Source organism: Rhipicephalus microplus, chromosome 6, assembly GCF_043290135.1.
Source record: "Rhipicephalus microplus isolate Deutch F79 chromosome 6, USDA_Rmic, whole genome shotgun sequence".
Lineage (NCBI taxonomy): Eukaryota > Metazoa > Arthropoda > Arachnida > Ixodida > Ixodidae > Rhipicephalus > Rhipicephalus microplus.
Genome location: NC_134705.1, coordinates 69,771,612 through 69,787,240, shown reverse-complemented (window position 1 = coordinate 69,787,240; position 15,629 = coordinate 69,771,612). Strand labels below are relative to the sequence as shown.

Below are 15,629 nucleotides of genomic sequence, written 5' to 3'. Positions count from 1 at the left end.
CGTGACAACGGAAGTTTGGTGTGAACTAGGAGTCAAAAACTTGACATTTGACTCGAGGTGTGCTTCATGCTGCTCCCGCCGTCTAGATACAAACGTGTATAAATATAAACTGCTGCCTGGCGGCAAATAAAGTTTAGGTGCACTGCGTTCTGACCTATGTCTAGCGGCAAATATTAGTTTTATGCTTGGAGAGTGAGTTCTAGCTTAACATGGAACGTCATTCTTAACGCGACAGCATTACAGAACTCGTTTCGCATATATTCTAGTGAATGCGTTGGAGTTATCGATTGTGAGCGGAAAATGAAGGTCTTGTATGACCGAAAATTGAATGACAAGATCGAAATAATGTTCAATACGAAAATATTTGTTTTCATTGAAGACATCAACGTGGTAAAAGCAGGTGTTATACCACAGAGTCACTTCATTGCAAACTTACGTTATATGAATGACCACTGCAGTGTATCAGTGGCTAACGTGTTTGGCTGCTGACCTGACGGTCGCGGATTCAGTTGCGGCCGCGGCGCTGATATGTCGGTGGAGGAAAAATGTTAGGAGCCCGTGTGCACATGTTGGCGAAAATTCAAAAACACTATGTAATCAAGGATTTCCGGAGCCCTTCATTGTGGTGTTTCTCATAATCATATCGGCGTTTTAGAATGCTAAATCCCGGTTATAAACATGCCTCGTAGCAGTAGCAGTCTGGCAGAAACACAGAATCGTGCCAGGCTTTATCACATGTTAATTGCACAATGAGGGCGGGGGTCCAAAGACCCATCAACGCATTATGAAGCGCTGAGGCATCTATAGCGTATTAACAAAGTAAGCAGCTGCATAGGTTCAATTGCCACCTTACGGAAGCGTATCTTTGCTGCTTCGCCAAAGGAAGAATTAAGGCGCAGTAAGCACTTACAAACTTCACTTTCAGTTGGCATTAATGGTTTGAAAGGGGGGTGCACAGACGTTCTTTTCCTTGCTTCCGGTAGCGTTTAGACATCCACCGAGGAATGAAGCAAACTGTTCATGCAGGTTTACATGGGCTGATGTCAGCTAGTTTGCAAGGGTGCCTACCAATGGCACTTTGATAGCGACCTTTTCACGACCGCTTTAATGATCTCTTGCTCACCCTCTACGAAATCACTTCTCACTATTGTAACTTGTCGGGTTCCGGGCTTAGAACAGCCCGAAACCCCTCAGGGAAGACACCTACACAGACTAGCAGCCCTCCACCGATGTCCGGCCGCAACTGTTGTTGTTGTTCTCCTATTGTTAGTGGCGCATACCCACTGTGGGGGATTGGCCAAGATTCAAGTGATTAATTTCGAGGCCCGTGTGTTCAGATTTGGGTGCACGTTAAAGAACCCCAGGTGGTCAAAATTTCCGGAGCCCTCCACTACGGCGTCTCTCATAATCATATGGTGGTTTTGGGACATTAAACCCAACAAATCAATCAAATCAATCAAGAATCAAGTGATTTTAAAATTTACTGTTCAGATTTGAAATGATGGAGGTTTAACAGAGAGATTACCGATAGCCTAGGAAAGTGTGGTGCTTAATGTAATGCATACAAGTATTTACTAAACAAATTTATTCTTAGAATAGAGCAATAATTTGATTTAATACGTATATAATTGTGGACATGTTAGGATAATGAAACTGGTTAATTAGTTAACCTATTAGTTTCATCAATATAGTCCCGGACAGCCGCGCATACTGTCGCATTAGAGAAACCAGAAATGGAAGCTCCAAAAGACAAAATGACAGGCAGAGATAAGTCCATACCAATACCACGTAAATGTTCTGTTCTGTTCTGTTTTAACTGTTTTGCTGTGGAGAGGTTGAGGTGCCTATTGCCTCGGCTACTTCATATCACAAAGTTCTGCAGAGAAAAATAAAATAATAATACAGAACGGTACCCAAAAATTAACAATACGGAAAAGAAAAAAAACGTAATAGCACACTGAAACCAGTTCAAATATCATGCTGCGATGATGTTTATTAGAACAGAGGAGTTGCAACGAGGTTGCGACAGAAAATGGGCGAACAGCAAGTCTGGCAAAGGCGGCACAGGTTCTCGCGCAATCAGAGCGCGGGCTTTTCGTTGTCTTCCGAAGGCGCATACGCGTTGGTGCGTATGCTCCACTACAATACCCCCGGGGTGAAGGGTAGCCATCCTGGCGACTCAGGGAGTAGGCACAATCGTCGTAGTAGGGCTTGAGACGGTCGACGTGTACGGTCTCGCGTCCTCGACGGCGCAAATCTGGTGATTGTGTTAATGGCTCGATGACGTAATTCACCGGGGAGGTCGCGTCAATAACACGGTAGGGACCATGGTACCGGGCCAGAAGTTTAGAAGACAGGCCAGGAACGTGCGGGGGCACCCAAAGCCACACAAGGGAGCCAGCACGAAATGTAGGAGCTATGCGGTGAGCGTCGTCGTGTCGAGTCTTTTGTAGGCCTTGAGCCTCACTTGTCAGAGACCGAGCCAACTGACGGCAGTCTTCAGCGTATCTGGCGACTTCCGAAAGCGGGGAGCACTCAGATGCATCAGGGCGATACGGTAGTATAGTGTCGAGTGGGTGGGAAGGTTCGCGGCCGTACAATAGAAAGAACGGGGAAAAACCGGTAGTCGCTTGCGTCGCGGTGTTATAAGCGAAGGTAACAAAGGGCAATACAGCGTCCCAGTTAGTGTGGTCGGAGTAGGTGTACATCCTCAGCATGTCGCCAAGTGTGCGGTTGAACCGCTCAGTAAGACCATTTGTCTGTGGATGGTATGCCGTAGATTTCCGGTGGATAATGTTGCATTCAGCGAGGATAGCTTGGATGACCTCCGACAGGAACACTCGACCCCTATCACTGAGTAATTCCCGCGGAGCACCATGGCGTAGAATGAAGCTGCGGAGAATGAAGAGTGCAACTTTGTGGGCGGTCGCTGCCGGTAGAGCTGCAGTCTCAGCGTAGCGTGTCAGATGATCGACTCCGACAATAATCCACCGGTTTCCAGAGATATTATATGGGAGGGGGCCATAGAGGTCTATACCCACACGGTCGAATGGGCGAGCCGGGCACGGGAGCGGCTGTAACATGCCAGAAAGGTGCCGCGGAGGTGTCTTGTTCTGTTGGCAAGAGGTGCAAGACTGAACGTATTTCTGCACAAAGCGCCTCGCCAGTAATAGCGTTGGCGCAGCCTTTCGTAGGTTTTCAGGACACCTGCGTGAGCACTTTGGGGATCTGCATGGAAATTCATGCAGATGTCAGAGCGCATATGAGTTGGGACAGCAAGGAGCCACTTCCGACCACCAGGCATGTAGTTACGGCGGTACAGAATGTTGTCTCGTAAGGAAAAGTGGGCTGCTTGCCGGCGTAGCGCTCTCGTGGAAGGGACAGCAGACGGATCGGTAAGGTAGTCGACTAACAAGGCAAGGTGTGGGTCTTTACGCTGCTCCGAAAGCATGTCAGTCGTGTCCAGTGGTGACAAGGTGGTAAAAGGGGGAGACAGAGAAGCCACATCTGGTGTTAATGGCGATCGCGAAAGTGCATCGGCATCCGCATGCTTGCGACCGGAACGATATACGACACGGATGTCGTATTCTTGCAATCGAAGAGCCCAACGCCCCAGGCATCCGGACGGGTCTTTCAAGGTGGACAGCCAACATAGAGCGTGGTGGTCTGTGACCACGTCGAAAGGACGGCCGTAAAGGTACGGGCGAAACTTCGTCAACGCCCAGATTATGGCCAAACACTCCTTCTCTGTCACGGAGTAATTCAATTCAGCCTTCTTGAGAGCGCGACTTGCATAGGCGACTACGTATTCAGCTTGGGTGCCTTTCCGTTGTGCCAAAACTGCACCAAGACCGATGCCACTTGCATCGGTGTGAATTTCTGTGGCCGCAGCAGGGTCGAAGTGACGAAGAATAGGTGGTGAGGTCAGCAGGCGGCGCAGCTGGCGAAATGCGTCGTCACATGCAGGTGACCATGCAGATATGCCTTTGCTGCTGGAAAGCAGACTCGTGAGAGGTGCGATGATGGACGCGAAGTTGCGCACGAAGCGACGAAAGTAGGAGCAGAGACCGACGAAACTTCTTAGGGCTTTCAGTGATGTGGGCAACGGAAAGTCAGCGACAGCTCGAAGCTTATCGGGATCCGGAAGAACACCGTCTCTGGTGATGACATGTCCCAAGATGGTTAGTTTTCGTGCTGCGAAGTGGCACTTCTTGGAGTTAAGTTGTAGGCCTGCAGAAGTTAGACACGCCAGAATCTCGTGGAGGCGAGCAAGGTGTGTCGGGAAATCAGATGAAAAGACTACGATGTCGTCCAGGTAACATAAGCAGGTTTTCCACTTGTGGGCACGCAAGATGGTGTCGATCATGCGCTCAAATGTGGCAGGCGCGTTGCAGAGCCCAAATGGCATGACTTTGAACTCATATAAGCCATCCGGCGTTACAAAGGCTGTTTTAGGGCGATCACATTCAGCCATTGGCACCTGCCAATACCCACAACGCAGATCCAAAGATGTAAAGTACTCGGTGCCTTGTAAACAGTCAAGAGCATCGTCTATTCGTGGTATCGGGTAGACATCTTTTTTCGTAATATTGTTTAAGCGGCAATAGTCCACGCAAAATCGTACGGTGCCATCTTTTTTCTTGACCAGAACCACAGGTGATGACCAAGCGCTTTGAGAAGGCTGTATGACTCCACGTTTAAGCATGTCATCTACTTGCTCCGTAATGACGCGGCGCTCTTCGGCGGAAACGCGGTAAGGACGCTGTCGCAGAGGCGAATGTGAGCCGGTGTCAATAGTATGAGCGATAGTGGTGGTGCGGCCCAAAGCAGGTTCTTGAAAGTCGAAAAAAGAACGAAACTTGTTAAGGAGAGCAACAAGTTGGCGGCGACGCGAGAGGGGAAGGTCTGCGTCAATAGCATTGTCGAAGGCTGACGAACTTGATGGCTCAGACGCATGAGTGATTGCAGCAATGTGACATGGCGTTTCGTCGGGAAGAATAATATCATCGATATGGTCAACAGGTTGCACATATCCTAACGTTTCACCACGAAGTAAGCCAATGGGGTAGTTGCAGTGGTTGGTGACCAGCATTACGGTTAAACCAGACGCAATTGTAAGAACAGCAAATGGGAGAACGATGCCCTTGCGTTCAGTAAAAACCGGAGATGGCGTAAACACCACCGTGCCGTCAGGTTGCGCCAGACATGAAAGGCTAATAGGGACCGAAGCTTCAGGAGGCAAGGTGATGTCGTCATCAGCGATGACTTTGCAGAGCAGAGGAGAGTGGTCGGGTGGTGGAAATTCACATGTTGGCACAAGGGACACTTCGGCACGGGAACAATCGATGGTAGCTTCATGACGTGATAAGAAATCCCAACCCAGGATAAGGTCATGAGAGCAAGATGGTAGAACAAAAAACTGTACGACGTACAAAACGTCTCGGATGACGACGCGCGCCGTACACACAGCCGAGGGATGAATGCGTTGCGCACTAGCCGTGGACAGCACCAAGCCACTGAGAGATGTGGTCACTTTCTTCAGTTTCCTACAAAAGTTTGCGTTCATCACAGAAACGGCGGCCCCGGTATCAATTAACGCTAATGTGGCGACTCCCTCAACATCGACATCAACAACATTTTGCGGCGAAAATGGAGGCCTTGGGAATTGCGCACAAGTTGCAGTTCTTGCCTCCGGAACTGCACTGATTAGTTTCCCTCCTCAAGAGGTGGTCGACGACGCATAGGCGATGGCGATCGGCGACGAGGTGATGGGAAACGAGCAGTCGATGGGTGGCGATCCGAGTCGGAGTGCCTCTGTTCATATGCAGACGTGGTGGTCTGCTGCGGTGCGTAGGTAGGAGCTCCGAAGTATGCGTGCGCAGGCGTGGGACGGCGGCGGCAGAAACGTGCAATGTGGCCAGCGATGCCACACGCGAAGCAGATGGGACGATTGTCTCGGGTGCGCCACTCATTAATTGGACGGAAAAAGCGAGGTGGGGGCCTGTAGACTGGAGGCGAGGACGGAGGAGGTGGAGCCGATAAGGCGACTGGATGCGGTGGGGGCCGCGCGACTACAGCTGCGTAGCTGAGAGGTGAAGGCGGCGCAGTTAGTGCTTAGCCAGCAGTTGAGAGATCAGATGGCACCGAAGTGCACGGGTAAGAGGCCGGAACTGTAGGGAGTGCATTGCAAATTTCAGTCCGTATGGCCTGCTGCATATTCGAAGGGAGGCTTGTCGTGGGCGCGCCACTATGCGGCAGCAGGGAAAGCTGTCGGGCGACTTCCTCCCTGATGAAGTCTTTAATCTGGTTCCACAGAGTTCCTTGGTGAACGTTGCCATTGGCGAGTGCGACGGCCGAGATCGAATCTGGTGATGGGACACTCTGTCGGGCGATGGAACGCTGACGACGCAATTCATCGAAGCTCTGGCACAGGCTTACGAGGACTGCCACCGTGGTCGGGCTCTTCGCCAGCAACATCTGGAATGCGCCATCCTTGATGCCTTTGAGAATATGTCGAATTTTCTCTTCTTGAGGCATGGATGAGTTAACACGCCTGCAGAGGTCGAGCACATCCTCAATATAGCTTGTAAAGGTCTCACCAGGTTGCTGGGCTCGGTGGTGCAGACGCTGGTCAGCGCGGAGCTTGCGGACCTCTGGTCGGCCGAACGCTTCGGCCACGAGGGTCTTGAAGGTGGACCAGCTGGCGATGGCGGTTTCGCGGTTGGTGAACCATAGCTTGGCGACGTCAGCCAAGTAAAAGATAACATAGGCAAGCTTAATGTCGTTGTCCCATTTGTTGCTGGCACTCACGCGTTCGTACAAGGAGAGCCAGTCTTCGACGTCTTGCTCACCACTGCCGCTGAAGATTGGTGGGTCCCGCTGACGGGTAGCACCGGGGCAGGTCGACGGGGCAGCCGATGGTGCTGGCTGTGCTGGGATGGGCTGGTTGGCGACTGCGTCAGTCATGTTGTACGGTAGTCTTTCGGCCAACTTGCGAGAGCGGAGCTCCAGGTCTGCTTAGGGATCTCAGCAGCCTCCACCAAATGCGATGATGTTTATTAGAACAGAGGAGTTGCAACGAGGTCGCGACGGAAAATGGGCGAACAGCAAGTCTGGCAAAGGCGGCACAGGTTCTCGCGCAATCAGAGCGCGGGCTTTTCGTTGTCTTCCGAAGGCGCATACGCGTTGGTGCGTATGCTCCACTACAATGCCAATACATAGTTTTCCTAGCGCAGTTCACACAGTCATAAACTATTTACACGCACACCTTAGTATTCTACTGTCAGTATATACATGACCACATTTTCTATATACCCATCTCTGGCTGTCTGTCATAGGCGCTTGTCCAGTCCGGTCTCCACTAAAAAGTATGTCAGGAAGATTATTGCATTTTTCTGGAGAGGCATCTCAGGCCATGGTCCAAGTAGTTTCTTTATTGTGAGCGGCCGTCTGTCAAAACGTGCTAATTTGTTCTTTAATTTTTCTGTTTCAATCACGTATTTAACGCACTCCAAAAGAATATGGCGAACATTTCTTTCTGCATGACCACAATGGCATTTCGGTTAGTTGGATCGATGTATCTTGTGCAGGAAGCTGTTTGTGTATGCTACTTCCAATCGAAGTCGGTGGATTAATGTCTCTAGGTGTCGTGGGAGGTCTGTAGCTATGGGAAATTTTCTGTGTGGATCAACTTCATAAAGCACCGTTTCCTTTGATTTAGGGCTCTCAAGCCACTTCTCCATAGAACAATCATTAGCTCCTTGCGATATAAAATGTCGAATATCCGCCCCAGACATAGGGATTGCACAATCCCGTCCTTCCTGCAATGCTTTCTTCGCGAGGCTATTAGCCTCTTCATTTCCTTTTATTCCAATGTGGCTGGGTATCCATTTGAATACGATGTTGTGACCCTGCGATGAGGCACATTCCACAGTTTCTGCAATACATTGTGCTATTTCACCATTTTTGTAAGGTGATCTCACATTTCCTATTAGCTGAAGAGCAGGTTTACTATCAGTGCATATCACCCATTTTCGTGGCTCAGGATTCTCGCGAGGTATTTCTAATAGGGTTTTTCGCAATGTGTTAAACCGCCTGCGGGTCAAAAAGAAATGGTCTATTGTTTCCAGTTCATCACAGAATGCACACAGTGGCGAAGGTGCCTGAGCAGACCTGTGTTTATAGAAATTCAGATTTGGTACCAGGCAACGCAGCCTTGTTATAGCTACTTCTTGTTTTCGAGTGCAGCAAAAGTCTCTTCGGCAGGGATATAATAAATGGCGATATTCTGTAGAGTTTGTTAGTGCTGAACCTTTAAAGACTTGCATAAGCGTACGTCTGCGGAATCGAGCAGCAGTCACATTAGCGGATGTTGGATAGAGTGGTAGAATTGGTTCGCTGATTGACGACTTAGCTAAGGAACCGGCTATTTCATTTAGAAACAAACCTTTATGTCCAGGCACTCAAACTAATCGTACTTTTCTCAAATTCGCAGGTACTAGTGCACGGAGCGCCTTTGTTACGTGATTATCAGCACCAACAGAAAGTGCCGCACAGAGAGATAGGGAATCTGCTGCCCGCAGCCAGAGGCTGCCGCGTGCCACAAGCGCACCCGTGATTATCGTCCTCCTCTTCTACCTATGATCAGTGCGCTAACCGCAGCCGTTGCCGTAAACTGAAACCAACACCCCCTACTACACACAATGCTCGAACGCACGCAAGAGGTAGTCTTTCGCATGCTTTCGCCCGCGCTCTCACCCGCACTTGGACATCGCCTATCGTAGTGGATGTTAGGCTGCCCCCCGTATACCCCCTAGCTTCCTGAACTCCTCAGGACCGACCAACCGACCGAGTGACAAAAGTGATTTTTCTTACTTGCGTCCGTTTCCTCCGCATGTTGCCCCGCTTCAGAGAAAACTCCTATTATCCTATCTCATGTCGCTCAGTTTTTTCGAGACAATTTTTCGACTGCGTTTTTTCACCTGAACAAAAGTAAATGTTGATTCAAAATCCTATTTTATACCTCTTTAAAGGCTTCGCTTTTTCGAATCGTCTAAGCGACTCGACTATGTTGTACTCAACCCGTATTGCACAAGTGGGCTACAGTTGGCTATGGTATACGTTGTTTTGCTTGCAATAATATGATTATCCAGGTGCTACAGCTACAAAAAGAACAAGACTTCTGGTTGGCACAAAAGTGTGCTCGGATGACTATGCTAAGGTGATATTCCCCACCGTCACAATAATTACGTGCCATTTTGCCTTCATTCGGCCAAGTGACGACAACAGCATACAGCCCGACCCCTCGAAGTGCTCCGCACTTGAAACATCTTTGTGTGTTTGCTTCAGAGAACGAAGAGTGGTGAGGATGCACCTAACAATGGTGTCCTTTTCAAGCCGCTCCCAGAGGTGTACGCCGACACTCTTGTGATAAGTTCACTCTAAAATCATAACAGTTCTAAATGTATTTGTCTTCATTCGCGCACACGCAGTGTTTTTGTTTTCTTCGTGTGTTTCTGTGAAGCACCTAGTTTTGTAAGTTGAGTGGACATTGCAGCATCTACGTTTGTGTATGTCAGGCACTGCGAGTTCTTGTATGAAGCTGACAAGACACAGCATGGTAGTAGGGCCTACTTTGCTTGTGTGGCTTTGTGCAAAACATTATCTGTAAAGTAACTAAATACGCTAATCAGAAGGTATGTCTGCACATGTGGACACTCATTTTCTTCCACAAATGGGGCTAAATGTTCTAGGTTTTCAGTTTATTCCCACTTTGACACGTACAGTTGTCTTACATACGCAAAAAATTGTTTACTTGTGCAACTGCATTAGCTACGGAATACAATGGGTTAAATATGATCACATATTTATCATAGATGAATGTGAAGCTGACAATGCATGACTACGTAGAGGGTGAACAACACAATGGAGTCCAACGGAGCTGTTTGAAACGTTCTGAACAAGCTAGCCGGCACAGAGCTGGCGTCGGCATTTCACTGCGGATCAGCGGTACGATATCACCTAAAGAGCTGCGACGTCCTATAGTTAGAGAGATATCTTTCAATAAATTTCGTGGTGATGGCAGGTGGTAGAATTAATGCCCGTGCATCTGAGAACATATTAGGCAAGTCCTACAAACAATAAAACACGACTTCATTTTTTCAGCGTATTTCACAACCTGTTCATCGAACTACTGGCAGAATGGTGCCTCCATTTATCGGTCAAGCGCTGTTTTTTGCCATCGCAACTGCGATGGGCATATGGATGACTGCGTATGTTCACCTTCAGGTTTTAATACACGGAAAAGGCATCCTCGTTCCACAGAACCGTACTGTGCCTAATGACTTCTACAACGCGATGTATGGTAACCATTCGCATGTCACAGTCGGGGTGAGTACTCGCTGTTGCCAGATGCACTGCATGTCGAAACGCACCTTCCTTTAGAGCTCTAAGGGTAGTTCACCTGATAACACCTTTATATTGTTTAATAATACCCATAACAACCAGTATATATCACCACGTTATCCTTGTCTGAAATTTTAAATGCTGAGCTTGACATGTATTTCTCCGTCTAAGCTCAAGCTAATGCCTTTACAGTATCATAAAATCTTTATTATTTGATGTACAAAACTACAACTTGCCATATTTCTCTAGTGGCCATGTTTTTCTTTTTTTTGGTCTGAAAGTCAGTGAGCTAGTTTTGATTCGCTTCACGCTCTTCAAGCAATTTTAGATGTCATGCCACTATTAGAGGAACTCAATTTGCCCCATGTAACGGGAAAACAATGAACGCTGAAGCTGCACAGACATTGCTTGAGACAATAAGTGGACCTTTGTTTTGAGCTGCACGCTAAAATGCTCTTTTTTGACAAGCAGGGGAAACATAGGTTCTCTGAGAATTAACCGACAGTAGTGTCAAGGAAAGTATAGGAAATGTTTGGATTAAATAGACAACTTCGCACCAAATTCAATCACACAAAGGAAAAAAAAACACATGGACACCACGGGTGCTCCTGGTGTCTATGCGTTTTCTTCCTCTGTGGGGTGGTGAATTTGTGTGCGAAGTTGACTATTTAATCTAGAATGCACCAAATAGCCCAACAGTGAGTTCTACTATAGGGGATTCTATTAGTAGTAATTGTAACGTAAATGTGAAAAAAAAGTGGGCGAGAAGATAACTTGTCACGGGCAAGGACGGACTCTGCGACTTTCGAAAAGCGCGTCCGATGCTCCACGAACTAGGCAACCAAGCTAACTGGTAGATAGAACCAGGTGCAGTGGTAGAAACTAAGGTAGCACCAGACACACTGGTAAGAAGTAATCTAGCACCATGCTCAGCGAAATAAACCAAGCTAGCACCAGGCGCAGTGGTAGAGCCATGCCAGCGCTTAGGAAGGGAAGGAGGGCGTAGAAAGTAGTTTCACCGCGATTGCTTCTCTGGGGCTCTTTGTCGTTGATGTTAAATGCCAATGCCAAGAATCATGACAATCTTCGGCACGGCTTACTCTTTCAGACATCGGCGCATACTCAGCTGCATTTGACCGCTACGGTAAAAATGCGTCACTAGATTGCGATGCGGGCTGACCTTACTGTAAAAAATAGGGGGAAATTCAGTGGTGTCCTGATTAGTGGTGTTTTAAACGTAGGTTACGAAGGCGAGATGAACATCCCCATTTGCAAAGTCTGAGGAAATGTACACTGAAAACATCACCTAGGAGGTGGTTGAAGTGCTCGCTAACACTATTGGTTTGAGGGTGGCACACCGTAGTCATGCGATGATCCACGCGGCACTCCTCTCCTTAACAACAGTTTAAACTACATTAGAGGAAAAGACATGACCACGATCACTGGGAAGTTCCTTGGGAGGTCGGTAACGCAGGATAAATCGACGGAGCAGGAAGGAGGCAAGGTCACGCGCTGTAGCCACCGGGAGCGCAGTAGTCCCAGCGTACCACTTGATGTAGTGAAGTGGTCAACTGCCATATTCACCCAGTGGTTTACAGCGGTTGTTGGGGCCCGGACCAATCAATACCTACGTGCCCTAAGGCTCATTCCTAGGGCAAAGTAAATGTTGCAGACCACGTGGTGGGAAATGATATGTTGATTTTCAGCGCTGGTAATCGTAATAATTAAGACATATCGCAGGCACTAAAGGTGAGAGGAGAGGTCTTGAGTGACAATGACGACGTCGTCAAATTAGTACAACTATGTCTGCAACTTCAAGATGTATCCGTCATGGATACATCTGGTGTCGTCATGCGGTATCGTCATCGGTATCGATACATCGGTATCGTCAGCGAAAGGGTATCCGTCATGCGCTCAAAGGTGACGGACGTCTTATGGAGTCCAGACTGCAGAACGTTGAGTTCGTACAAGCTGTCGGACGTGATAAAGAATGTCTTCAGCTGAGCACCAGCATTTACGATACTTGACAGTACCATGTACACAAATCGAAAGATGAAAATAATTCTTTTCTGGCGGACTGTCAGTCACGTCTTCTATTCGTGGCCGGGGATCAACGTTCTTACGAGTGATCTTGTTCATTTGTCGGCAGTGCACTTAGAAACACACAAAACCGTTGCTCGCAACAAGAACAGGAGGTGGCCAGGGGCTGCTTAAAAGTCAAATTTCGTCGCGTCTAAGCATCTGATCGACTTACGCAATATTTATGCAGCGTTATGCGTGAGACAAAGAATATTACTTCTCCGCAGTGATAGTTGGGCGCCAATCTTGATGCGACGCATAACAGTGTACGTCCAGCCAGTAGAAGTTGACGCGACATCGAGAGAACAACGAAATTATTCTAGCAGGCGCAGGGGATGGGGACATTGGACCGGGGTAAAGCTGTCAGAAATGAAAAAATCAAATACATCAGCGGGTGCTGAAACAGACAATGAAACAGCTGTAATTTATTGTTTTTTAGAATGAGCTACAGGATTAAAACGTGGAGATCTAGCAGCATCAGAGGGTAGAGTAACACGAAGTAACGTGATCCGCTTACTTATATTTTGGAAGGCCCGCAGAACGCGTGCTGCATAGGGTTGCTGCGCCATTTCTGCCACACTTTAACAGTACCTGACTGATCAAGGTAGCACTAACAATAGCGGTACACCCACCCTCTCTCAGCGCGCCCTCCAGAACCACGTGCGAGCACAGCTTTCCGCAAGCTTTCTCTGCATTTTACTGGGTACCACGTGGTAAAACGTTATGGTATTTGGACTGCTGAACATGTTTCTGGTTCTTCATTTCTGGCCTCCATCTTCCCCTAAACATGAGTTATGATTGGATTTCAACATGACAGCGACGCCTCTGACAAGTTGTCCCGTGGAGCGTCTGCATACACATGTCACCTTAATATGGGATTGGTTCACAATCAACTCGCTTTCTTTCACTCAAGACAATTTCATTGTCAGTGAAATAAAACCTATAGCTATTCGCGTTGCAAACTGTTTGGCAACACTGAACCTGCTATTCAGGAAGCAACTTTGCGTGGCAAACACCACTTTCGAAAAACAGACAGAGAGAGAGACGAAGATACATATATATTGTACCGGAGAGGTGGCGCCAGCTCTGTGCCAGCGTGAAAGAAGACGTTGACGTCCGTGTGGCTTGTGCTTGCCGGATTTCTGCCTGTACCAGCTTGTTGCGACTAACGCTTCTTGATTAATACGTTTTTACGTGAACTCGCTCGTTGCATTTGGTTGAGGTGCTGGGTAACATCCTGGAGCTCCGCAGCCGTAAGCTACCATCTGATTCCGCAATGACCGAGTGCGTCACAAGCCTCTTCCATGTTGCCGCCTGTCATGTGCCCAGGCGTACTTCGTCTGCGTGACCCACCAGTTTACAACGGCACTGAAGATCACGATGTTGAGGACTGGCTGGCAGAGTACGAGCATGCCAGCGCGATTAACAAGTGGGATGACCCAGCGAAGCTTACTCACGTCATCGTCTATCTGACACATTGGCCAACCTATGATTCAGCAACCACCAATCCAACATCCCCACCTGGTTGGTTTTCAAAGAGACCGTGACCTCGTTTTTCGGTCGTTCAGATATGCGCAAGCTTCGCGCTGAACTTGGCCTGCGGGGACAATTTCAGCGAAACGGTGAGAGCTTCACGAGCTACATTGAGGATGTGATCGGCCTCTGTAGGCGAGTGGATGCGAGGATGACGGAGGCTGACAGAATAAAGCATATAATGAAAGGCATTGATGACGACGCTTTTCATATGCTTGTGGCCAAAGACCCACAGACCGTCTCGGCCGTGGTTCAGCTCTGTCAAAGTTTTGATGAGCTGCGGAAGCAGCGAATTTCCACACGTCGCGCTAATACGCAAACGGCAGATATTTCGACTTTGGAGTGCAAAAAAAGTGGCACCGACTACACCGTATTGATGCCTCCAATTCAACAGTACATCCGCGAAGAAGTTGCTCGACAGCTCTCCCTTGTGACCACCATCGACGAGACCCCCACAGCACTGGGCCACTCACTTCGCCGTGCTATTCAGACGCAAGTTGCCGAGGCTCTCTCTTCGCCCACGTCCCCAATCAACAGGTACTGCACCGCTGACTTATGCAGAAGCCGTCCGCCGACCTCCTGCCCAACCACCGCTCCCTTCATACAGTCCAGCCACCAACTACTACAGGTCGCCTCTTTCAGTTTATCCGGTAAATCAACCCTTCTCGCCACCTCGAGCCTCTATTAACTCTTGGCGTACTCCGGATAACCGGCCAGTCTGCTACAACTGCGGTATTCCAGGGCACGTCGCGCGCTACTGTCGTCGCCGTAGATTCTATTTTAATGAGGCTCAACATTCAGGCAACGTTCTTCGGCAACCAGAATCACATGTTACACCTGATGCACCTGACCCCCGCCCACGTCAACCGGACTTCAGCCCATGTCGATCTCGTTCACCCCGTCTTCGGTCTCCTTCTCCCATGCTTCGCCGTTCCAACCACTGCCAGGAGGAAAACTAACAGTCGCAGTTCCCGAGGCAAGAACTGCGCCACCGACGAAATTTCCAAGGCCTCATACTTCGCCCCCTAACGAGGTTGCCGTGTTTGTGGACGGTTTCGCCACGACTGCTCTTGTCGAAACAGGTGCCGCTATTTGTGTAATCAGTGAAGTCTTATGCCGCAAACTGAACAAAGTGACGACTCCACTGGTTGATATTTCCTTACGCACAGCGAGTTTGCAGCACGCCCAGCCTTCTGCCAGATGCACTGCTCGTGTTGTGATTCAAGGGGTGCTGTACATAGTTGAATTTGTCGTCCTTCGACATGCGTCTCATAAAATCATCCTGGGATGGAACTTTCCGCTAATTATGCAATTGTCGACTGCGCCCGTGCACAACTCGTTCTGTTTCTGTTCAGCACGACATTCACGATCTCTCTTGCTCATCTAAAAAGGTGACCGTCACCCCTGACGTCGTCATCTCTGATTTTTCGGTCGCTGTGGTCTCTATTTCTTGCAACTCCGTCCCAACTGTCCTTTTTATACCGTCTCAAGAATTTGCTCGTCGCCGGGACCTTGTCGTCCCGTTTGCCGTCATTACGCTTGCCGATGGTTCCAGAGAAGTGTGCGTGTGCAATCTGTTCCCTTGTCCCGCTACCCTAATACATGGCGTATGT

At 48.7% G+C, this 15,629-nt stretch overlaps 1 protein-coding gene across 2 annotated transcripts in view; it reads left to right on the top strand.

Annotated features, from left to right (window-relative positions):
• LOC119168630 (epoxide hydrolase 4) overlaps nucleotides 1-15,629 on the top strand; it is a 51,714-nt gene that overhangs the window by 17,956 nt on the left and 18,129 nt on the right. For both annotated transcript variants that reach the window (XM_037420023.2, XM_075865325.1), the window contains exon 2: nucleotides 10,165-10,389. In XM_037420023.2, coding sequence (XP_037275920.2) covers nucleotides 10,201-10,389 — 189 coding nt within the window. In that variant the 5' untranslated portion in view covers nucleotides 10,165-10,200. The remainder of the gene's footprint in view (nucleotides 1-10,164; nucleotides 10,390-15,629) is intronic.